The sequence below is a fragment of the Salmo salar genome, chromosome 26 (assembly GCF_965601325.2).
Source record: "Salmo salar chromosome 26, fSalSal1, whole genome shotgun sequence".
NCBI lineage: Eukaryota > Metazoa > Chordata > Actinopteri > Salmoniformes > Salmonidae > Salmo > Salmo salar.
Window position 1 is genome coordinate 33,656,800 of NC_138316.1, and position 25,415 is coordinate 33,682,214.

Here is a 25,415-nt window from a genome sequence, read left to right on the forward strand (position 1 = left end):
TTTTCCTGGAGAGAAGTGGCTTCTTTGCTGCCCTTCTTGACACCAGGCCATCCTCCAAAAGTCTTTGCCTCACTGTGCGTGCAGATGCACTCACACCTGCCTGCTGCCACTCCTGAGCAAGCTCTGTACTGGTGGTGCCCTGATCCCGCAGCTGAATCAACTTTAGGAGACGGTCCTGGCGCTTGCTGGACTTTCTTGGGTGCCCTGAAGCCTTCTTCACAACAATTGAACCGCTCTCCTTGAAGTTCTTGATGATCCGATAAATGGTTGATTTAGGTGCAATCTTACTGGCAGCAATATCCTTGCCTGTGAAGCCCTTTTTGTGCAAAGCAATGATGACGGAACTTGTTTCCTTGCAGGTAACCATGATTGACAGAGGAAGAACAATGATTCCAAGCACCACCCTCCTTTTGAAGCTTCCAGTCTGTTATTCGAACTCAGTCAGCATGACAGAGTGATCTCCAGCCTTGTCCTCGTCAACACTCACACCTGTGTTAACGAGAGAATCACTGACATGATGTCAGCTGCTCCTTTTGTGGCAGGGCTGAAATGCAGTGGAAATTGTTTTTTGGGATTCAGTTCATTTGCATGGCAAAGAGGGACTTTGCAATTAATTGCAATTCATCTGATCACTCTTCTTAACATTCTGGAGTATATGCAAATTACTATCATTCAAACTGAGGCAGCAGACTTTGTGAAAATTAATATTTGTGTCATTCTCAAAACTTTTGGTCACGACTGTATATATCCCGCTGTCTGTGTGTTGTCAGTACCCTGTAAACGTTCATTATGTGTTGTTAGTACCCTGTATATGTTCATTATATGTTTTTAGAACCCTGTATATGTTCATTATGTGTTGTTAGTACCCTGTATATGTTCATTATGTGTTGTTAGTACCCTGTATATGTTCATTATATGTTTTTAGCACCCTGTTTATGTTCATTATATGTTTTTAGAACCCTGTGTATGTTCATTATGTGTTGTTAGTACCCTGTATATGTTCATTATGTGTTTTTAGAACCCTGTAAATGTTCATTATGTGTTGTTAGTACCCTGTAAATGTTCATTATGTGTTGTTAGTACCCTGTATATGTTCATTGTGTGTTGTCAGCGCCCTGTTTATGTTCATCGTGTTGCTAGTACCCTGTATATGTTCATTATGTGTTGTTAGTACCCTGTTTATGTTCATTATGTGTTGTTAGTACCCTGTTTATGTTCATTATGTTGTTAGTACCCTGTTTATGTTCATTATGTGTTGTTAGTACCCTGTATATGTTCATTATGTGTTGTTAGTACCCTGTTTATGTTCATTATGTGTTGTTAGTACCCTGTATATGTTCATTATGTTGTTAGTACCCTGTATATGTTCATTATGTGTTGTTAGTACCCTGTATATGTTCATTATGTTGTTAGTACCCTGTTTATGTTCATTATATGTTTTTCACACCCTGTTTATGTTCATTATGTTGTTAGTACCCTGTTTATGTTCATTATATGTTTTTCACACCCTGTTTATGTTCATTATGTGTTTTTAGAACCCTGTTTATGTTCATTGTATGTTTTTAGAACCCTGTTTATGTTCATTGTGTGTTTTTAGAACCCTGTTTATGTTCATTATATGTTTTTAGAACCCTGTTTATGTTCATTGTATGTTTTTAGAACCCTGTGTATGTTCATTGTGTGTTTTTAGAACCCTGTTTATGTTCATTGTATGTTTTTAGAACCCTGTTTATGTAAGGCCCGGATTCAATCTGAGCTCTCTATTTGACAATGTGGCCTTTAAAGGTAATGATACTGCGTACGTATAGATCACATTCAGAGTAAACGCTGCAGATGACAGCTCAATTGGAAATTACCTTTAGATGCCAAGCACACTATAGTGCTGTTTCGGATTGAACCCTGGCCTGAACATGTTGTGTGTACCCTGTTTATGTGTTGTGTGCACCCTGTATATGTGTTGTTGCCTGTCGTGTTTATGTGATGTTGTCTGTAGTGTTTATGTGTTGTGTGTACCCTGTATATGTGTTGTTGCCTGTAGTGTTTATGTGATGTTGTCTGTAGTGTTTATGTGTTGTGTGTACCCTGTATATGTGTTGTTGCCTGTCATGTTTATGTGATGTTGCCTGTAGTGTTTATGTGTTGTTGTCTGTAGTGTTTATATGTTGTTGCCTGTAGTGTTTATGTGTTGTGTGTACCCTGTATATGTGATGTTGTCTGTAGTGTTTATGTGATGTTGTCTGTAGTGCTTATATGTTGTTGTCTGTAGTGTTTATGTGTTGTTGTCTGTAGTGTTTATGTGATGTTGTCTGTAGTGTTTATGTGATGTTGCCTGTAGTGTTTATGTGATGTTGCCTGTAGTGTTTATGTGATGTTGTCTGTAGTGTTTATGTGATGTTGTCTGTAGTGTTTATGTGATGTTGTCTGTAGTGTTTATGTGATGTTGTCTGCAGTGTTTATGTGATGTTGTCTGTAGTGTTTATGTGATGTTGTCTGTAGTGTTTATGTGTTGTTGCCTGTAGTGTTTATGTGATGTTGCCTGTAGTGTTTATGTGATGTTGTCTGTAGTGTTTATGTGATGTTGTCTGTAGTGTTTATGTGATGTTGTCTGTAGTGTTTATGTGATGTTGTCTGTAGTGTTTATGTGATGTTGTCTGTAGTGTTTATGTGTTGTTGCCTGTAGTGTTTATGTGATGTTGCCTGTAGTGTTTATGTGTTGTTGCCTGTAGTGTTTATGTGATGTTGCCTGTAGTGTTTATGTGATGTTGTCTGTAGTGTTTATGTGTTGTTGCCTGTAGTGTTTATGTGATGTTGTCTGTAGTGTTTATGTGATGTTGTCTGTAGTGTTTATGTGATGTTGCCTGTAGTGTTTATGTGATGTTGTCTGTAGTGTTTATGTGTTGTTGCCTGTAGTGTTTATGTGATGTTGTCTGTAGTGTCTATGTGATGTTGTCTGTAGTGTCTATGTGATGTTGCCTGTAGTGGTGACTGAGAGGAGAATGACCTCCAGATGCATGGTGTCCTTCAGGCCCAGTGTTATAGCGTGCATGAGTGTGTGTGCTAGTGTGTATCTGTAAAACAGAGAATGTCATTCTTCAGCATAATTATTTTCATTCAACGGATCAAGAGGGGTAAGAGTAGCCTCCTCATACCCCCACCCAGGCCTGGTCCACTCTTCTATATCTCATCTCATCACTGTGACCGTACTGGGTTAGTGTGCATGTGTACGGTGTGTTAGTGTGTGTTCAAGTGCCTGACACAGTGCTGAGGCTCAGATCTTAAGCCCAGAGCAGGGAGGGACTTGGACCAGATGTTCATCTCCACAGCAACAAACCACTCTGGAAACTTTCCCACATGACCACACACACACACACACACACACACACACACACACACACACACACACACACACACACACACACACACACACACACACACACACACACACACACACACACACACACACACACACACACACACACACACACACCAAGGTCATCTGCAAACCTCAAGAGCATGTAAGCCCACTAAGCTAAAGCCTAGGCATGCAACAGCACTAATTTGCTTTGGAAATGCAACAACTCAACGTTGTTGTTGGCAAGAAAACAACACTATTGGCAAGGCAACAATGACTTATTGGCAACCCTAAGCAGAAACAGCCTGGCCTGCAACACCAAATCTTAACAAATCTCCATCCACATTTTGAATTTCTATTTGTGAAACAATGCTGTCTTACATGTATAACTGTAGATATGTAGCTCAGTCAGTGCCAGAGGAGAACAGGACATTGTTTGGCAGAGGTGTAAATAGTGTTTGATGTTAGCTAGTGGTTTGTGATGATAGCAGGGGTGCATGGAGGCAAATAGCCTGTTCTTCTGCTGTGGGATATGTTGAAGAAGGAACACTTTGTATAAATATAGGCATTAGTGTCCCAGTTAAGATTTCACTCATGAAACTCTAATGAAACAAAAGCTTGAGGAGTGGCTTTGCTAAATCACTACAGTTGAACAGTATGTTGATATCTGACTTCTATAGTGAGTTCCGTGATCACTGCATCTTGTGCTCACTAACTGGATTAGAGAGTCACTGGCCTAATCCGCTGTCTTCTGAGAATCAGAAAAAAAACAAGGATATCTCTCAGAATCAGAATTCTGTGCAGTAATATTTTATTTCAACTATACATGCCGTGTTAAAAAAAATTCAACAAGAAGTCCTGAAACAAAAGACGATCATTTTGTACACATTCACAGTTCCAACTTTACAACATATCTACAAACACTCTGAACAAACATCAGGAGGTCTTACTGTCCAATCAGAACAGTATTAGGAAGGTAATGTCGACGAGGCTGGTTCATCTGCACACATAGAGCATAGATAGACAGGAGGGTAGGAAGGCTTTAGACTGACACTGCAACACAAAGACCCAGGTCAATATGGCAATGCACAAGACAGCTGAGCACAGCCTGTTTGTCTGGACGAATGGAACAGAGGGGTGTGTGTGTGTATGAGTCTCTGAGCCCAAACACTGGTTAGCAGAGGACGACTGATAGATAACAGACTTTAATTAATACAATTATCTTTTTAAAGAAAATGTGGCTTCGGGTTCCAAACAGGCAGACAAATTAATTCCCCAAATAAAGTAAATGTACCCAAATCATAAACTTCATTCTCAATGTAAGATCTGACCCACATCCTGTTGTTATACATGTCCCGGTCACATGACCACTGCTCACTCTAATGGAACAGTTTATTAAGACATTAGATACACATCTTTGATCTATAATAATTACCCGGAGTGTTTACCTTAATACTGGGTTAGATGTTTTATTGAGTACTGTATTGACTGTTTACTGTATATTGGCTGTATAGTGCCATGTTGAGCTGAGTGTTTTGAAACAAAGCGTTTAGAGAGAAGACAAGAGTCAGTCTACATCCCCATGCCATAATAGTACATTCACTGCATGGAACCTCAGCTTGGTCTATCAGCAGCCTTCTTCTTCATGGGGTCATATACGGATACTGTAATCCCAGCATGCTTTGCTTCAGCCTGCATTCTGTAATGGAATGTTGGTGACTAAACCGACTCTTAGTTCTAGAATTGAAATAACTGCAGTTTGGTAGATAAATACAAATTTAAATGCGGGACACAAATTTCACTCTGAACTCAAATATTCAGAGTTGCTTAGGCTATATTGTAACAATAATGACATATTCAGGACCAAATCGCTTTTTTTCTTCAATATTTCTGTATATCGATCATTCGTTGTATAAGGCACACGATGCACAGATTGTGGTTAACTGGCCTAAAAATATGTATACTCATATATTTATAATATGTACAGTATCTTGTCATTACCAGCATGACTCGGTAGGACACATTGGTAGATGTTGGTGTGATTGTACACTTGTCACTCACTGGGAAACTGCACACACAACACTGCCTCTGGAACCAAAATGGCAACCAGAGAACCAAAGATCTAAGATCAGTTACCCTGGAAATGGTGAAGATTAGGTTTGAGAGAGGGTTAGCTGATCCTGCATCTGTACCTTGGGACAACTACCACACAGAGAACAGTGTGTGAACTCCCACCGGAGCACAGGGACTAACACTAGTGACGGACATGCAGTTGGCAGGTGAGACAGACAGACATGTTACAGAACGCCATTTCAACCTGACACAACTAAACCCATTGGTGTTGCATAAAATGTTTACGTCTTCCATTTCTGAATAAAATAAAGAAAACCAAACCAAAACAACACCAGCCTGTTGAAGTGGGTTGGATGAAATGTTTCTAAATACCACACTGCTACATTGAAAGACTGGAGGAAAGGTCTCTGCATCGCTAGTCTGTATCTGTGTGTCTGTGTGAGACAGGAGAAGAGTGGTATGTGTTGATAGAGGACTCTGATGTCACTGGAGCCTGTTCTAACAGTGCATTGAATTGCATGGTCTGTACACACACACACACACACACACACACACACACACACACACACACACACACACACACACACACACACACACACACACGTCAGAAGACAACGGCAGCTGTAGGGTACAGACACATAAGAGGACTAAATACACTCAACATATAGTACTCATCATAAACCAATAGCAACATACATTACTCATCATAAACCAATAGCAGCAAACGTGTTTAGTAGATATCCCAGTGAGTTACAGAGGGTCCCTGTTAGGGTACGTAGGCAGCCAGGCCTTTCACCTCCCCAAGCAAAGTGTGTGTGTATGTTTGCTGTACATTGGGTTTTGCCCTCCAGCTGACACACACTGGTGTTCTCTCTGTTGCCTTCCTTCCTCCTCAGTCTTTATAGTTGAGTTAAACACCTCTAAAGGGACACTAAAGGGACACTAAAGGGACACTATGTTTAGTGTGTCTCCTCGCTGCTCTCCCCCATCAGTCAGACAGACAAGATACAAACAGTTCTATCGTATTCCTCCCCCTTGTTCAGTTCAGTCCAGTTCACATTCATGGGAAGACAGAGGGTGTCCCCCAAATGGCACCGTTATTCCCTATATAGTGCACTAGGTACAACCAGGCCTATGTGCCGTGGTCAGAAGTAGTTGACAACAAAGGGAATAGGGTGCCATTTGTGACACAAACAGACAGTGCTTAGTGACAGTGAGACATCAGACCCATTCTTCAAGTAGTTCTCGGAGTTAGACCTCGTACCGTCCACAGTCAGGATCATAGGGCCAGGCTACACACTGGGGGCCACGCTAGTCCCCTACAGGACCCCTACACCCATCTACCCCCACCCTGCCTTATGTCCTGGGGCTGGGCTGGGGTTAGTGAGCCAGGGCCAGGGGTCAGGGTTAGAGGAGACTGACCAGTGTGTTGTGAGATGGAGAGAAACATGGAGCCACAAGACAAGACACAGAACTCCACGTCACATCTTTGGCCACTGGTGTGATTTCCCTTTTTAGAGTGAAGGAATGAATCATTCCATGGGGAACACACCCCGACCCACATGATCCTACTCCCTCCCTAAGCCTTCTCACAACCAGTCTGGCTCTAGAGCACACTCAGTAGTGCCCCTGCCCTGTCCCAGTTAGTACACTCCATAGTGTCTATAGTGTCCTAGTAGCTGTACTTGTTGACCACCCTCATCTGAGGAGTCTGTGGGGTGAAGGCGTTGGGTTTAGGGGGGACGTCAGGCTTTAGGGACGGGGTCCGTTTAAGGCCCTGGCGGGGGAGTGAGCCGTGCCCACTGTAGCTGCTCTGGCGGGACAGGGAGGGGGGGTGGGGGTGTTGATGGGGGGAGTGGAGCCCCCTCTGGGAGTCCAGTCTGGAGGGAGGGGTGGGGGGCATGTACCCCCCTCTGTTCATACTGTGTTGGTGGGACAACGACACCCCCATACTGACCCCGTTGGGAGAGGTGGCGGTGAGGGAGTGTCTGTGAGAAGAGCTCCTGTGATGAGAGCCGTACCTCCTCTCCAGGGTGCCGCTCATGCTTCCTCCCATACCCAGGCTGCCTGTGGGGGAGCTAGGGGTGGAGGGTAGGGGGACGTCAACCCTCTTGGTGGGGCTGTGCCTGGGCAGGGAGGAGGAGGAGGAGGAGGGGGAGTAAAGAGAGGCCTCTCGGCTGGGGACCTTGGGGGGAACCTCAGTGATGTCCCCTAGAGGCTCCAGCATCAGGTGTTGTCTGCTGGGTCGGGGCGCTGAGCCGGCCCCCTCTTGGAGGATAGCCTTGGAGCTAGCGTTAGCCGTGTTAGCATCGTTCAGGTGCTTCAGCAGGTCGTTCAGTGTGTTCCTGGCATCCAGCGACCTCTTCTGCTCCTTCCTGCTTCCTTTAGAATGAGGGGGCGTGGCCTGCAAGTGTTCCATGTTCTCTGGCTTCCTGTCCAGGGTGTGCGGCGGCGTGATGTCGTCGGCCGGGTTTCCATGGTAACCACTGCGGTATTCGTGCGTGGCGTTGGGAAGGACGACGGCACTGGGGATGTGGGAGTGTCCCAGCGCAGGGTGGGGGTGGGGCTGGGGGTGAGGAGGGGGGGAGGAACTGGGGTGGAACTGGGGACTCTTGGCGATGGAGGAGGAGGAGGTAGAGTTGGAGTTCTTCCTGGATCCGTTGATCTTCCCGTGGTGATTGGCTCGCTCCCACTGGTTCCTGATTGGCTGCAGGCCTTTCTGCTGCAGCACAGGGGTAGACTCGGGGGTGGGCAGGGCGGCCAGCTCGGGGGGCTGACAGCCGTCCCGGAGGATCATGGTCTTGGTGTCTCCGTTAGGCGTCAGGTCCTTACCACTGCTCAATAAGTTGGTGTACAGCTTGGGACAGTCCAGACTTGGCTGGTACTCCTGGAGACAAGACAGGACAGGAGGACAGAAGAGAGGGCTTTGTTCATTTGGTTCCTCCTGCCAACACATACTGTACATACTGTACATACATACATACATACATACATACATACATACATACATACATACATACATACATACATACATACATACATACATACATACATACATACATACAGTGCCTTCGGAAAGTATCCAGACCCTTTGACTTTTTCAACATTTTGTTACGTTACAGCCTTATTATAAAATGGGTTAAATAAAAATAAATCCTCAGCAATCTACACACAATACCCCATAATGACAAAGAAAAAACTGGTTTTTAGATCTGGGGAAGGGTACCAAAAAATGTCTGCAGCATTGACAGTCCCCAAGAACACAGAGGCCTCCATCATTCTTAAATGGAAGAAGTTTGGAACCACCAAGACTCTTCCTAAACTGGCCTGCTGGCCAAACTGAGCAATCAGGGGAGAAGGGCCAAGAACCCGATGGTCACTCTGACAGAGCTCTAGAGTTCCTCTGTGGAGATGGGAGAACTATCCAGAAGGACAACCATCTCTGTAGCTCTCCACCAATCAGGTCTTTATGGTAAAGTTGCCAGATGGAAGCCACTCCTCAGTAAAAGGCACATGACAGCCCACTTGGAGTTTGCCAAAAGGCACCTAAAGACTCTCAGACCATGAGAAACAAGATTCTCTGGTCTTATGAAACCAAGATTGAACTCTTTGGCCTGAATGCCAAGCATCACGTCTGGAAGAAACCAGGCACCATCCCTACGGTGAAGCATGGTGGTGGCAGCATCATGCTGTGGGGATGTTTTTCAGAGGCAGGGATTGGGAGACTAGTCAGGATTAAGGCAAAGATGAACGGAGCAAAGTACAGAGAGATCCTTGATGAAAACCTGCTCCAGAGCACTCAGGACCTCAGAATGGGGCGAAGGTTCACTTTCCAACAGAACAACGACTCTAAGCACACAGCCAAGACAACGCAGGAGTGGCTTCGGGACAAGTCTCTGAATGTCCTTGAGTGGCCCAGCCAGAGCCCAGACTTAAACCTGATTGAACATCTCTGGAGAGACCTGAAAATAGCTGTGCAGCAACGCTCCCCATCCAACCTGACAGAACTTGAGAGGATCTGCAGAGAAGAATGGGAGAAACTCCCCAAATACAGGTGTGCCAAGCTTGTAGCGGCATACCCAAGAAGACTCAAGGCTGTAATCGCTGCCAAAGGTGCTTCAACAAAGTACTGAGGAAAGGGTCTGAATACTTATGTAAATGTAATATTCGTTGTAATTTTTTTTTATAAATTAGCAAACATTTCTAAAAAACAGTTTTTGCTTTGTCATTATGGGGTATTGTGCGTAGATTGATGAGGATTTTTTATTTAAATGAATTTTAGAATAAGGCTGTAATCTAACAAAATGTGGAAAAGGTCAAGGGGTCTGAATACTTTCCGAAGGCACTGTAAATGTTCTATCCAGGGGGTGAATTACAGGGGAGCCAGGGGGGGCTCAGCTCCCCTGAATGAAACAAAAGTCCAACTTTGGGGGGGGATCTAAATAATGCTAATTTAACCATTCTCCTATTTGTTTAAAAGCAGTGGTAAATATGATTTACAGTGGTAAATATGAAAATAAAAGTTTGCAAATTAATCAAACACCCCCACCTTTCTGTCATGGTTTAAACCATTTAGTTCTATGTAGCTGCACAAACCGTCTCCCTGTCCACAGCACTGTCCACTCACTAGTGCTGAATTTCAGCCTCAGCTGAGCTCCTTTAAACACATAGATTTTTCTATGTACTTGCTCATTTTCGCCATTTGTTTGCCAAGTCCCCTTGATAAAAATAGCCTTTAATTCCAATGCATTAGATTTATCTGTTCATTCATAATTGTTTGCTTTTGTAGTCAGCTGTTTAGAGCGCTCATTGCTTTGTTTCTCAGGCCGGCAAAGGGTATTGTTGTTCTCTGTGCCGTCCGTGACCAGAAGTAGACCATTTATTTAGCTTTATTATTTTCAATCAATATCAGTTTTCTTGCCTGGATCAGCTGATGATTGTCTCCAATATCACTGGACAACTAGCCTACAGCTAAACAACAATGCGCAACCATTCCATCCAACATTAACGACAGTAGGCCTATAGTAGACTCTTTAGAAGACTTTGATTTTGCAATGGCATAGGCCTACATTATTTTGGATAATGACATTTTACATAGGCATGGTTACACTTAGTGCTTTTTCCGAGAACTTCCAAGATCCAGGAATAGTACAGGGTTTAAGTTCAATGGTCTAATTCAATCGTTAAATGCTTAATAATTACAAATGACACTGTCATTAATGTCATAAATGTAGGGAAAGAAAGGTTGTGGTTTATGTCACACGATCTGTGAAGAATCTAAGCATTCAACTCGTGAAATATGGACGACTCATGAACTAGGGTGTAACCATGGTTTGATTCAACTTGGGTATTATATTGAATGTAGGCTACCTGTTCTGCTTATGTTCATGTGTGTAAAATTGCTTCAGTTGAGAGCGTAGGCTACTGGCAGTGGTATAGGCCTAGTGGAGGGTAAAGGCAACAAAATGCAGTTGACCCTCCTTTTTCTGAAAAATGCATTAAAAGTATAGGGAGCGTAACTTTTTTCACCGCAACCGGCAATCAGAGTTTACACACCATTTATTTACTACTACATCACTGGCTACCCCACAGTGGAGGTGTCAATACCCATAAAACCTAGCGGTCAAGCTTGGAAATGGTTCCAATTGTTTTTCCCATAGGGAATTTTAGAAACACTTAATGTAAGGGATGTGTTTCGTGGAGGCTTATCCAGGCGTGACGTTTTGATAACCATGTAAATCTCTATATATATATATGGTGGAAAAACGATTGGAGCCATTCCCTTGTTGACCGCTAGGTTTTATGGGTATTATGACTCATTCTGTGGTACTCTATAGGCCTACACATTGTAGCCTAGTCTAGTAAATTGACCATGTGTGTTAGGGTAACCCCTCGTTTTTCCCAGGACAGTTTCAGCCCCATTTCAGATGTCCTGACTTTTCAAGGAACAAAAAATGTAAATTTGTCAGCAAGAAGCATCAATTAATGTAGGCCTAATCAATGGTATTCGCCGAATGTCAGTAGGCACAATTTTTGGTGTTTTGTAAACAGATGTCTATTTCCAGTCATCAGTGTACATGCATATGTCTATTTCCAGTCATCAGAGTACATGCAGATGTCTATTTCCAGTCATCAGAGTACATGCAGATGTCTATTTCCAGTCATCAGTGTACATGCAGATGTCTATTTCCAGTCATCAGAGTACATGCAGATGTCTATTTCCAGTCATCAGAGTACATGCAGATGTCTATTTCCAGTCATCAGTGTACATGCAGATGTCTATTTCCAGTCATCAGAGTACATGCAGATGTCTATTTCCAGTCATCAGAGTACATGCAGATGTCTATTTCCAGTCATCAGAGTACATGCAGATGTCTATTTCCAGTCATCAGAGTACATGCAGATGTCTATTTCCAGTCATCAGAGTACATGCAGATGTCTATTTCCAGTCATCAGTGTACATGCAGATGTCTATTTCCAGTCATCAGAGTACATGCAGATGTCTATTTCCAGTCATCAGAGTACATGCAGATGTCTATTTCCAGTCATCAGAGTACATGCAGATGTCTATTTCCAGTCATCATTGTACATTCAGATGTCTATTTCCAGTCATCAGAGTACATGCAGATGTCTATTTCCAGTCATCAGAGTACATGCAGATGTCTATTTCCAGTCATCATTGTACATGCAGATGTCTATTTCCAGTCATCAGTGTACATGCAGATGTCTATTTCCAGTCATCAGTGTACATGCATTGCACTGTTTGGATTATTTTGGAGTGGACAAACACGCACAGGTAGCCTACATTTTGAAGTGATTTGTTTGACAATCAGATGAAAGCATCATGACTGGTTGTGTTCATGCCACATTAAAAGGTAATACATTTTTACCGTTAAATTACGTCTCTATTATTATTATTAGGCCCCACCCAAAGACATTGTGCACGCCGCACCCTGAATGTCACAGTGTAATTCGCACTCTGGTTCTATCTATCTACATAAGATACAACGGCAATGTCAGTCAGTAACACTCGGTTACTGAATAATGTGTTGACTCATAAATTGCACTCTGTATTCAGGTCTCCAGGTTACCTTGACAGGACTGTCGAAGAGCCCGTTGAGCTTAGCGAAGGATCCGGTGGAGTCGCTGCAGGAGGGGGCTGACTCTGCATCTTTGTGGGCGTGCCGGGGCTTGTGGCGGAGGAAGGAGTCTCTGTAGCAGAACACCACCAGGCCTGCCACTAACGCCCCCAGGAGGAAGGCAGCCAACACACAGCTGATCAGGATATTCATGTGGACCATCTGATTGGCTTCTCCCGCCTGGATCTCCCACACACCTGAAGTCACAAACCCCATTGGTTAACGAACACCCTGACACACACAATCACAGCCAATCACAGCTTTACACTACACCTCTATAGCAGGTGTGTTTGTGGACACTCAGTCATGCATGGTTTCTCTGCTTTTCCCCTTAAAGGTATTCTGTCCGCTATCCAACAGGGATTTTATTGTTACCAAAACCATTCAGGTTGGCTTCCACTCTCGTCATTCTTAATTGTAAATACATGGTGAAAATGGTTAGGATCCCACAACCACTCCGGTGATGTAAGCCAATCTAGAAGAAGTAGTGTTATGTTAGTTTGAAGAGGAAGAATTGAAGTGTTGCTTTTTCCCTAACAACTGTCAAACATTTGTCCAGATAAAAAGGAGGGTTAGTGCATTCCTAACTAGGACAGAGAAAGACTTGTTCTCCCAGTATCAGAAAGACAATGAACCATTGACTCCCCAGCGTTGTCAAAGGGAAGAGGATTGTAGTTTGTCCTCTACATGGTGAGGCTGTTCTGTTTCTAGACTGCAGCTTGGTTAGTAACCACAGACATGGACGAGTTAGACATCCACAGAGCAGGACAGAGACAGAGAGAGGTCCTGGAGCAGGAGGGGTTAATGGACAGGCCTGGGACATGCTCTAACGCTCCTAGGGTTAAAAACCCTAACTCCCGGTGTTAACCCTTTACACCTGGGAACAGGGTTAACCCTTCAACTGTAGCAGCCAGGGTAATAGGGTCTACTGGCAGAGAGAGAAACGAGGGCCAAATAAAAGAGTCTGAAGAAAGAATATAGAAGTGCAGAAGGTTTGAAGATAATATTTGAAAGAATTGTATAAAAAGGGAGAAAATACATTTTCACCATGTAGAAAATCATTATAATCATGACAATAAATCAATGAATAAATCAAAATACATGAAGTTGGATGAAATATAAATCATAACAAAATCTGAAAAATGTAATCTGCTATATCAATTGATGGCAATCCTGATGGTAATCCCAAATACCTGTGTGTGTGTGTGTGTGTGTGTGTGTGTGTGTGTGTGTGTGTGTGTGTGTGTGTGTGTGTGTGTGTGTGTGTGTGTGTGTGTGTGTGTGTGTGTGTGTGTGTGTGTGCATATCAAGTGTGTCTGTGTCCCAGTCAAAAATTGACACACCTACTCATTCAAGGGTTTTTCTTGTATAATAATAGTGAAGACATCAAAACTATGAAATAACACATATGAAATCATGTAGTAACCAAAACAAGTGTTAAACAAATCAAAATATATGTTATATTTCAGATTCTTCAAAGTAGCCACCCTTTGCCTTAATGACAGCTTTGCACACCCTTGGCATTCTCTCAACTAGCTTTATGAGGTAGTCACCTGCAATACATTTCAATTAAGAGGTGTGCATTGTTAAAAGTTAATTTGTGGAATTTCTTTCCTTAATTCATTTGAGCCAATCAGTTGTGTTGTGACAAGGGAGAAGTGGTATACAGAAGACAGCCCAATTTGGTAAAATACCAAGTCCATATTATGGCAAGAACAGCTCAAATAAGTAAAGAGAAATGACAGTCCATCATTACTTTAAGACATGATGGTCAGTCAATACAGAAAATTTCAACAAGTTTCTTCAAGTGCAGTCGCAAAAACCATCAAGCACTATGATGAAACTGGCTCTCATGAGGACCAGCACAGGACAGGAGGACCCAGAGTTACCTCTGCTGCAGAGGATAAGTTCATTAGAGAGTTACCAGCCTCAGATTGCAGCCCAAATAAATGCTTCACAGAGTTCAAGTAACAGACACATCTCAATATCAACTGTTCAGAGGAGACTGCGTGAATCAGGCCTTCTTGGTAGAATTGCTGCAAAGAAACCACTACTAAAGGGCACCAATAAGAAGAAGAGACTTGCTTGGGCCAAGAAACACGAGCAATGGACATTAGACCGGTGGAAATCTGTCCTTTGGTCTGATGAGTCTAAATTTGAGATTTTTGTATCCAACCGCTGTGTCTTTGTGAGATGCAGAGTAGGTGAACGGATGATCTCCGCATGTGTGGTTCCCACCGTGGGTCTGTGTGATGGTGCTTTGCTGGTGACACTGTCTGTGATTTATTTAGAATTTAAGGCTACCACAGCATTCTGCTGTGATACGCCATCCCACCTGATACGCCATCCCACCATATAAAATATATGTTGATTTGTTTAACACTTTTTTGGTTACTACATGACTCCATATGTGTTATTTCATAGTATTGATGTCTTCGCTATTATTCTACAATGTAGAAAATAGTAGAAATAAAGAAAAACCCTTGAATGAGTAGGTGTGTCCAGACTTTTGACTGGTACTGTGTGTGTCTGCTGTAGCAGCTATGGGACAGTCAGGGCTCCATAAAGTGTGGTGGCAGCAGTTCTCTCTCTCCCTGCTAGGCCTTACCCTCTAGGCCCCCTGGGAGTGACTCTAGTGAATAGGAGGTGGCCGGGTCATCCTGCTGCACAAACCCTGAGCCATACAGGTCTGGAGAACCAGCCCCAGGCCCCAACCCAGGCCTTTCCCCGGGACCAAGCCCAGGATGGGGGCTCAGGGTGGGGGTGAGTACTGGGGGTACTGGGGGGTGTATGGGCCCACTGGGCTGGTCTGTGAATGACGTAGATGACAACTCCATGTCTGTGGTGACAAACAAACTGTTAACACGGTGCGTAGACATGAGGCCAGCAGGCTGTTAGCTTACATCCTGGTTAGTAGGCATGGGTTGGTATGTGTACGCACATATGGGTTAGTTTACATAACATAATAGGTTTAATGTTTTATGATAGTGCTGTTTGAAAAAATAAAACATTTTCTGATTCAAGAGCTATTTTTTTTATCATTACCAGTAATAGAAATACAGTTGTAAGATTCATTTTGTTGAGACAGGATACAGTTTGAAAGGGGAAAAGGGTGAGAGTTGTCTTAGGAAGGTCTTTGGTACACAGCAGCGATGATTTCATAGCAGTGATGATGTCAGAGGAGGGAGGGGCGCCGAGTGAACATGCAGGAAGTAAACAGGAAGTAAAGAGGAAGTGCGTGGGGAAGAAGAAGTGAGGAAGTGAGTCAGTGTAGCGGTGAGATGGAGATTTCTGACGTGACCTGGTGATGATGTTGTTTGTTGTGATGATGAAGAAGATAAAGGTATTGAAGAAGAGGAGGTTTGTTAAAAAAGATGAAGAGTGAGCAGCGTTGAAGGAAGGATGGAAGGAGACAGGGGTTCGGAGCTCAAGGAAAGAAAGAAACCAGCGGAATAAAAGATCCAACTAACCAGAGGTCGGGTCACCAAATGATTTGTAATCTGTCGCTGAAGTAGTGGCCAAAAACACTAAAACAATTAAAGGAACAAGAAATCAGCATAAAGGAACCCAAAAGTAAAGTCTCAAAACAAAAAAAGGCCCTGATAACTAAGAGTGTAGTTGTTTTTAATCAAATGATAAAAAGCTAAAGGACAGGTTGTCTGAGTAGGCCTATTGCTCCAAGTCTTGTCTGTCTCTAGACCTGAGGAGAGACAGCTATGCATGGCCTCTATCCCCTGTTCTAGTTCTATGTTTCAGCCTGGTGTGTCTCCTATAGCAACACTGCCTTAGTACTGCTACTGGTAGAGCACGTCTATGTTTCTTCCCTCCAAGTAGGTAGCATTAGTTACAGGTGGCCTGCGTGTGTACAGTATGTGGATCTACAGTAGATGTGTATGTTAATACTGAACATAGAACCATGTAGGGAGGGTTACTGATTGGTGTGTCGGTATGGTTACTGGTGTTACTGGTAGTGTGTTACTGGTTGGTTGTGCAGACTGATGGTGTGTGATAGTGAGAGAGAGCGAGAAAGAGATGGGTTGGTATGAATGGGAGGGGCTCACCATGGCAGTCTCCCAGCTGAACCGTGTTCCCAAACTCTACATCCTGCTCATAACCAGACCTGAAAGAGAGAGGGAGAGGGGAGGAGAAAGAAATGAGAAATTAGAGCAGAGAACCAAACCTTTCCAACCATCAACATTTCCTTCCTTTATTCAAGTTTTTCCTGAACTCTGTAGTATGTACCGTAGCTTAGTACTGTGGTAGTATTGTAATATTTAATACTCACAGGGCTCTAAATGTACATTTTTCATTGGTAACACTGTTCCTTCTGCCTTTAAAAAAGTTAGGAGCACCAGAAAATCAGATTTTTTAAATGGATTGAGATATAGCCTATATGAAGTCTAGCTGCTTCTAAAGCCCATGTGCCCTAAAAACTAATATGGAACCCTGTAAATACATGTGTTTATTATAAAAACCTAAAATGTTGATACAGATACCTGTCACTGAAATGAAAAAGTCATTTTGTGGAATATACGGTTTCTACATATGTAAAAGCGCTATTTTCCTATTGATATGCATTACATTGAAAAGTGTACACTGTCTCTTTAAGAGCATTTGTGATGATGCCATGCAGGACATCTCTCATTCAAATCAAATACAATTTTATTGGTCACATACGCATATTTAGCAGATGTTATTGCGGGTGTAGCGAAATGCTTGTGCCATTCATTGTTCCATTCATTCATTGATCATTGATCTCCTGAAGAAGCTATCCCCTTTCCTTTCTTTCTGTGCCTCCAAATGTTTGGATATACTGGTAAAGTTACCAGGTTGTTTGCTAGCTAGCGAATGAGCTAACAAACATGACTGAACAAGGTGTAAAACAAATGCGGCCCGCGAATAGTTTTAGAAAGGCCCGAGACATGGTTTATGAATGTAAAATGCGGCCCGCCAATCCGTGACCAGAAGAAAAAACGTTGGTCCAGTAATATGGGTCAGATCTTTAGAACTGTTTGGGCTAAAAACAAGCAGTTTTCACTGGATTAATGGTGCAAGCATTGTGCTAACTAATCTGCGCTCGGGAAACAACGGTACAACGAAGCCTTATCATTACAAACATTATTATTACAAATAAAGATAAACAAATATTGGATTTTTTTTGAGTCGCACTGGTGCTTCCAATTGAAAAACGCCAGCCCGAACAGCGAAATATTTTGTTGCATATAAGATCAAAATTGGTCACACTTTAGGGACCTGAGTATGCATACTATTTAGTATTGTAATACTTGGTACTCACAGAACTCCAGGCAGGATCCTCTCACAGGCTCCATGAGGCATCCAGCCACAGTAGGGGTCCCTGGACGCTGTACAAGACCTATGGTAGAAACACAACACAGGGTTAACATATATCTGTAAATATACAGTTCACCATACAGGGTTAAATAGGCAGCACCAGTTAACCTCTGTCTGGCTGTATATTAACCAGTGTGCTGCAGGTTCTCAATGTTTATGACATATAGAGAAAAAACACATCAATAAACACACAAACCTGTGACCAGGTACAGCATAAAGTAACCTTGGAGTGGAGTGTGTGCATGTTTCTGAATGTGTGTGTGTATGTGTCTGAGTCAGAGTGCACGCTCGTGTGTGTCAGTGTGGTGACTCACTTGTGGCAGTTGGTGTGTCGCTCACAGCGGCTGAGCGGCATGCGAACCACACAGCTAGAGAAAGCTACATACACACTGTGTGTGTCTCTGTCAACATGGAGCGACAGAATATGCCTGTCATCCTCACTGTTAGACAGACACCTGGGAGACAGAGAGAAGAAAAGAGAGGGGTTGGGAGAGGAGAGGGAGTAGGGGAGAGAGAGAAAGGGAGGGTGGTGGAGGGGGGAGACAGAGAGGAGTCAGAAATCAGATTACAGGTTACTTGATCAGTTGTTTATCAGAAAGGCCTGTCTACGGTTTCACTCTCCAGATGTAATCACAGTGGCACTGTTTAGCCCTGATACCCTTACTGACAGGAGAGAACGAGAGACTGAGAGAAAGACAGAGGAGAGAGAGAGAGAGAGAGAGAGAGAGGAAGACCGGAGAAAGAGAGACAGGAAGACAGAGGAGAGAAACAGAGACAGAGGAAGACAGAGGAAGAGAGAGGGGAGAGAGGAGAGACAGAGGAAGAGAGAGGAGAGTGAGAGAAAGACAGAGGAGAGAGAGAGACTGAGAGGAAGACAGAGGAGAGAGACAGAGGAAGAGAGAGGAGAGTGTGAGAGACAGAGGAAGAGAGAGGAGAGAGAAACAGAGGAAGAAAGAGGAGAGCAAGAGAAAGACAGAAGAAGAAAGAGGAGAGGAAGAGAGAGACTGAGAGTAAGAGAGCGGAAGAGAGGAGAGACAGACGGTGAGAGACACATAGAGGGAAAGAGAAAAACACAGTGATTGATGAGACCAAAAAAAGAGAAAGACAGTAAGTGACAAAACTAAGAGAGAGATGCAAAGAGAGTAAGAGAGAGACTAAGAGAGAGAGACAGCGAGAGACGTGTAGTGAGTGTTCCGTACTTGGCCCTGTTGAACAGGTCAATCTCCTCCAATAGGATGCTGTCGTTTAGGGACAGAGGGGAAGTCTTGGCTAGAACCTTCAGCACCACGCCCGCCTCTGAACCAATGAACAGCACCGTGTAGTTACCATGTGGACCAGCCGCATTGTCCACCGCCAGGGCTGTCAGCCTGTACCTAGAGAGACAGGGACAAGACAGAAGGACAGTCAGACTTCAGTAGGAATTATCAAGCCAGTATTTAAAGGCCCTCCGTGTGATCTACAAATGTGCATTTTGTTTTTGTTTTTTGTTGAGTGTTACCCGGGAATGCAGATCCCTCAAGCAACTCTTACGATGTGTGTGTGTGTGTGTGTTTGACTGTGTGTTCTTACCTGACGCGTGTCTTGGTGAACCAGGGCTCGTCTCCTATGTTCGGCACGGAGGCGTCCATGAGGGGGTGAGACTTGATGAAGAGGAGGGTCTCATCAGGGAACTCTATAGAGGTCTTATAGGACTCAGCCTGGCCATGACCCGCACAGCAGCCTGGCCTGGAGACATAGGGGTCAGAGAGGGGTCAAAAGTCAACACAGGTCACACATGAGCCCAGCTACCATCACCTTGTAGGGACTAATAATGTTGACTCTATTGAATTGAACTGAGGAGAGGGGTTAGGGCATGAGAGAGGAGCAGATGCCTGTCAGGACAACAAAGAGACGTGCTGCTGTATCACCGTAAACATGAAGTCATAACAGAGGACTACAATGTTAATTATTTACCACCATAATGAGCAGCTCTGAGGACTTTGTGTGGGGCCAGAGAGCTGAGCTACGTGTGTGTGTGAATGCAGGTTAAATATGCAACGTGTCTAATTATCCAGATTAATTATTTACTGCTTTTAACCACCAGCTATGTGTGTGTGTGTGTGTGTGTGTGTGTGTGTGTGTGTGTGTGTGTGTGTGTGTGTGTGTGTGTGTGTGTGTGTGTGTGTGTGTGTGTGTGTGTGTGTGTGTGTGTGTGTGTGTGTGTGTGTGTGTGTGTGTGTGTGTGTGTACGTGTGTGTGTGTGTGGTCATAGACCATGTCTCTCTTGTTAAAGAGGGTTTATCTCAATGAGACCTAAGCTCAAGGTTATAGTGACAGTCCTGCCCTGTATCATAAACTGAAGCGAGGGTCATGTACCTGTTGTTGTGCAGACTGACATACACTTACTGAGACATACTGGGCTTGGGTTAGAGACTGACATACTGTAGGTATAGTACCTGGGCTTGGGTTAGAGACTGACATACTGTAGGTATAGTACCTGGGCTTGGGTTAGAGACTGATATACTGTAGGTATAGTACCTGGGCTTGGGTTAGAGACTGACATACTGTAGGTATAGTACCTGGGCTTGGGTTAGAGACTGACATACTGTAGGTATAGTACCTGGGCTTGGGTCAGGGTTAGAGACTGACATACTGTAGGTATAGTACCTGGGCTTGGGTTAGAGACTGACATACTGTAGGTATAGTACCTGGGCTTGGGTTAGAGACTGACATACTGTAGGTATAGTACCTGGGCTTGGGTTAGAGACTGACATACTGTAGGTATAGTACCTGGGCTTGGGTCAGGGTTAGAGACTGACATACTGTAGGTATAGAACCTGGGCTTGGGTCAGGGTTAGAGACTGATATACTGTAGCTATAGTACCTGGGCTTGGGTCAGGGTTAGAGACTGACATACTGTAGGTATAGTACCTGGGCTTGGGTCAGGGTTAGAGACCGACATACTGTAGGTATAGTACCTGGGCTTGGGTCAGGGTTAGAGACTGACATACTGTAGGTATAGTACCTGGGCTTGGGTTAGAGACTGGCATACTGTAGGTATAGTACCTGGGCTTGGGTTAGAGACTGACATACTGTAGGTATAGTACCTGGGCTTGGGTTAGAGACTGGCATACTGTAGGTATAGTACCTGGGTACTATACTGTACTATACTGTAGGTATAGTACCTGGGCTTGGGTTAGAGACTGACATACTGTAGGTATAGTACCTGGGCTTGGGTCAGGGCTAGAGACTGACATACTGTAGGTATAGTACCTGGGCTTGGGTCAGGGTTAGAGACTGACATACTGTAGGTATAGAACCTGGGCTTGGGTCAGGGTTAGAGACTGACATACTGTAGGTATAGTACCTGGGCTTGGGTCAGGGTTAGAGACTGACATACTGTAGGTATAGAACCTGGGCTTGGGTCAGGGTTAGAGACTGACATACTATATGTATAGTACCTGGGCTTGGGTTAGGGTTAGAGACTGACATACTGTAGGTATAGTACCTGGGCTTGGGTTAGAGACCAACATACTGTAGGTATAGTACCTGGGCTTGGGTCAGGGCTAGAGACTGACATACTGTAGGTATAGTACCTGGGCTTGGGTCAGGGTTAGAAACCGACATACTGTAGGTATAGAACCTGGGCTTGGGTTAGAGACTGGCATACTGTAGGTATAGTACCTGGGCTTGGGTTAGAGACTGGCATACTGTAGGTATAGTACCTGGGCTTGGGTCAGGGTTAGAGACTGACATACTGTAGGTATAGTACCTGGGCTTGGGTTAGAGACTGGCATACTGTAGGTATAGTACCTGGGCTTGGGTTAGAGACTGGCATACTGTAGGTATAGTACCTGGGCTTGGGTTAGAGACTGGCATACTGTAGGTATAGTACCTGGGCTTGGGTCAGGGTTAGAGACTGACATACTGTAGGTATAGTACCTGGGCTTGGGTTAGAGACTGGCATACTGTAGGTATAGTACCTGGGCTTGGGTCAGGGTTAGAGACTGACATACTGTAGGTATAGTACCTGGGCTTGGGTTAGAGACTGGCATACTGTAGGTATAGTACCTGGGCTTGGGTCAGGGTTAGAGACTGATATACTGTAGGTATAGTACCTGGGCTTGGGTTAGAGACTGACATACTGTAGGTATAGTACCTGGGCTTGGGTCAGGGTTAGATACTGACATACTGTAGGTATAGTACCTGGGCTTGGGTTAGAGACTGGCATACTGTAGGTATAGTACCTGGGCTTGGGTTAGAGACTGACATACTGTAGGTATAGTACCTGGGCTTGGGTTAGAGACTGACATACTGTAGGTATAGAACCTGGGCTTGGGTCAGGGTTAGAGACCGACATACTGTAGGTATAGTAACTGGGCTTGGGTCAGGGTTAGAGACTGATATACTGTAGGTATAGTACCTGGGCTTGGGTTAGAGACTGGCATACTGTAGGTATAGTACCTGGGCTTGGGTCAGGGTTAGAGACTGACATACTGTAGGTATAGTACCTGGGCTTGGGTTAGAGACTGGCATACTGTAGGTATAGTACCTGGGCTTGGGTTAGAGACTGACATACTGTAGGTATAGTACCTGGGCTTGGGTTAGAGACTGACATACTGTAGGTATAGAACCTGGGCTTGGGTCAGGGTTAGAGACCGACATACTGTAGGTATAGTAACTGGGCTTGGGTCAGGGTTAGAGACTGATATACTGTAGGTATAGTACCTGGGCTTGGGTCAGGGTTAGAGACTGACATACTGTAGGTATAGTACCTGGGCTTGGGTTAGGGTTAGAGACTGACATACTGTAGGTATAGTACCTGGGCTTGGGTCAGGGTTAGAGACTGACATACTATATGTATGGCACCTGGGCTTGGGTTAGGGTTAGAGACTGACATACCTGGTTTTGGTTTATGGTTAGGGTAAAGGTACATAACTGGGTTTGGGTTAGGTTAAGGGTACATACCTGGGTTTGGGTAAAGGTACAGGCACATACCTGGGTTTGGGTTAGGGTAAAGGTACAGGTACATACCTGGGTTAGGGTAAAAGTACAGGTACATACCTGGGTTAGGGTAAAGGTACAGGTACATACCTGGGTTAGGGTAAAGGTACAGGTACATACCTGGGTTAGGGTAACGGTACAGGTACATACCTGGGTTAGGGTAACGGTACAGGTACATACCTGGGTTAGGGTTATGGTTAGGGTACAGGTGCATACCTGGATTAGGGTTTGGGTAAAGGTACAGGTACATACCTGGGTAAGGGTAAAAGTACAGGTTCATACCTGGGTTAGGGTAATGGTATAGGTACATACCTGGGTTAGGGTTATGGTTAGGGTACAGGTGTATACCTGGGTTAGGGTTTGGGTACAGGTACATACCTGGGTTAGGGTAAAAGTACAGGTTCATACCTGGGTTAGGGTAAAAGTACAGGTTCATACCTGGGTTAGGGTAAAAGTATAGGTGCATACCTGGGTTTGGGTTAGGGAAAAGGTACAGGTGCATACCTGGGTTTGGGTTAGGGTAAGGTACATACCTAGGTTTGGGTTAGGGTAAAGGTACATACTGGGTTTGGGTTAGGGTAAAGGTACATACCTGGATTTGGGTTAGGGTAAAGGTACATACCTAGGTTTGGGTTAGGGTAAAGGTACAGGTACATACCTGGGTTTGGGTTAGGGAAAAGGTACAGGTACATACCTGGGTTAGGGTTAGGGAAAAGGTACAGGTACATACCTGGGTTTGGGTTAGGGAAAAGGTACAGGTACATACCTGGGTTTGGGTTAGGGAAAAGGTACAGGTACATACCTGGGTTTGGGTTAGGGAAAAGGTACAGGTACATACCTGGGTTTGGGTTAGGGAAAAGGTACAGGTACATACCTGGGTTTGGGTTAGGGTAAAGGCACAGGTACATACCTGGGTTTGGGTTAGGGAAAAGGTACAGGTACATACCTGGGTTTGGGTTAGGGAAAAGATACAGGTACATACCTGGGTTTGGGTTAGGGAAAAGGTACAGGTACATACCTGGGTTTGGGTTAGGGAAAAGGTACAGGTACATACCTGGGTTTGGGTTAGGGAAAAGGTACAGGTACATACCTGGGTTTGGGTTAGGGAAAAGATACAGGTACATACCTGGGTTTGGGCAGTCTCTCCTCTGGGAAGGCGGTCCAGACAGAGTCAGGTGTTTTCTGTTCTTTAAATCGTCCTCTGAACACCTTCTCTATGTCATCCATGGAAAACGCACACACTGCAGACCCTGGGATACTGAAGAGAGAGGAACACAATCACATACTGTTACACAACTACTATTAACTATAGCTACTAATATAAATACTGTAGACCCTGGGATACTGAAGAGAGAGGAACACAAACACACACTGTTACACAACTACTATTAACTATAGCTACTAATATACACACTGTAGACCCTGGGATACTGAAGAGAGAGGAACACAACCACACACTGTTACACAACTACTATTAACTATAGCTACTAATATACACACTGTAGACCCTGGGATACTGAAGAGAGAGGAACACAAACACACACTGTTACACAACTACTATTAACTATAGCTACTAATATACACACTGTAGACCCTGGGATACTGAAGAGAGAGGAACACAACCACACACTGTTACACAACTACTGATAACTAGATATGGAGAAAACACACACAACAAGAGATTCACATTAACAACACATCTGTTACACCAATATTACAAAGAGTGTACCCCAAATGGCACCCTATTCCCGTATAGTGAACCACTTTGACCAGAGACCTATGGTCCCTAGTCAAAAGTAGTGCACTATACAGGGAATAGGGTGCCATTTGGGATGCAGCCTCGGTGTGTCCATCCTTACCTGTTCATCTGTGTAGTGAAGACTCCCACCACAGAAGGAACTCCGTTGATGTTGATGATGTCAGTGATGGACTGTAGAACATCGAAGTAGAAGAACGATTCTCCAGGAACAGAACAGTTGAGTCTGGCCTTGACGAAGGACGTCCAGTGTTTCTCCAACACACGCTGGGACCCGCCTACGTCGTTCTTACAGATACGAGCCACTCTGGAGTAGACGGCCTGGAAAGGAAAGGGGGAGCAGGGGGGAGAGAGAGAGACTCTGCAATCAGCATCACTAAAACACTTCCACCCTCTGAATAAGACATCTGCCTCATCCTGTGGCCTCACAGTGTGACGCACACTGACGCATACACAAGCACACGCGGGCGCGGGCGCACACACATGCTTATCCAGGACCCTGTGTCAGAGAGGACATTTGAAGCTCCAATTCAACAAAGGCCTCACACCTCTTAACCCTAAACCTGATTCACACACACCTCTTTACTCAGTCTGAATAACCTTGAACTAGGACAGAGCTGGGCTATAGGACTGGGCTATATGATGGGGATTGGGCTATATGATAGGGACTGGGCTATATGATAGGGATTGGGCTATATGACTGAGACTGGGCTATAGGACGGTGCTATATGATAGGGACTGGGCTATATGATAGGGGCTG

At 44.3% G+C, this 25,415-nt stretch overlaps 1 protein-coding gene across 6 annotated transcripts in view; it reads right to left on the reverse strand.

Annotated features, from left to right (window-relative positions):
- Positions 1-4,146: 4,146 nt before the first annotated feature.
- Positions 4,147-25,415, reverse strand: part of LOC106587727 (semaphorin-6D) — a 259,286-nt gene continuing 238,017 nt past the window's right edge. For 3 of the 6 annotated variants that reach the window (XM_082969635.1, XM_082969638.1, XM_082969639.1), the window contains 11 exons: positions 24,759-24,976; positions 24,026-24,157; positions 19,486-19,641; positions 19,116-19,289; positions 18,231-18,371; positions 17,861-17,938; positions 16,626-16,684; positions 16,035-16,091; positions 15,173-15,403; positions 12,517-12,761; positions 4,147-8,312 (listed from right to left, as the gene is read on the reverse strand). In XM_082969635.1, coding sequence (XP_082825761.1) covers positions 7,098-8,312; positions 12,517-12,761; positions 15,173-15,403; positions 16,035-16,091; positions 16,626-16,684; positions 17,861-17,938; positions 18,231-18,371; positions 19,116-19,289; positions 19,486-19,641; positions 24,026-24,157; positions 24,759-24,976 — 2,706 coding nt within the window. In that variant the 3' untranslated portion in view covers positions 4,147-7,097. The remainder of the gene's footprint in view (positions 8,313-12,516; positions 12,762-15,172; positions 15,404-16,034; positions 16,092-16,625; positions 16,685-17,860; positions 17,939-18,230; positions 18,372-19,115; positions 19,290-19,485; positions 19,642-24,025; positions 24,158-24,758; positions 24,977-25,415) is intronic. The other 3 variants (XM_082969637.1, XM_082969640.1, XM_082969641.1) reach the window with 3 other exon arrangements.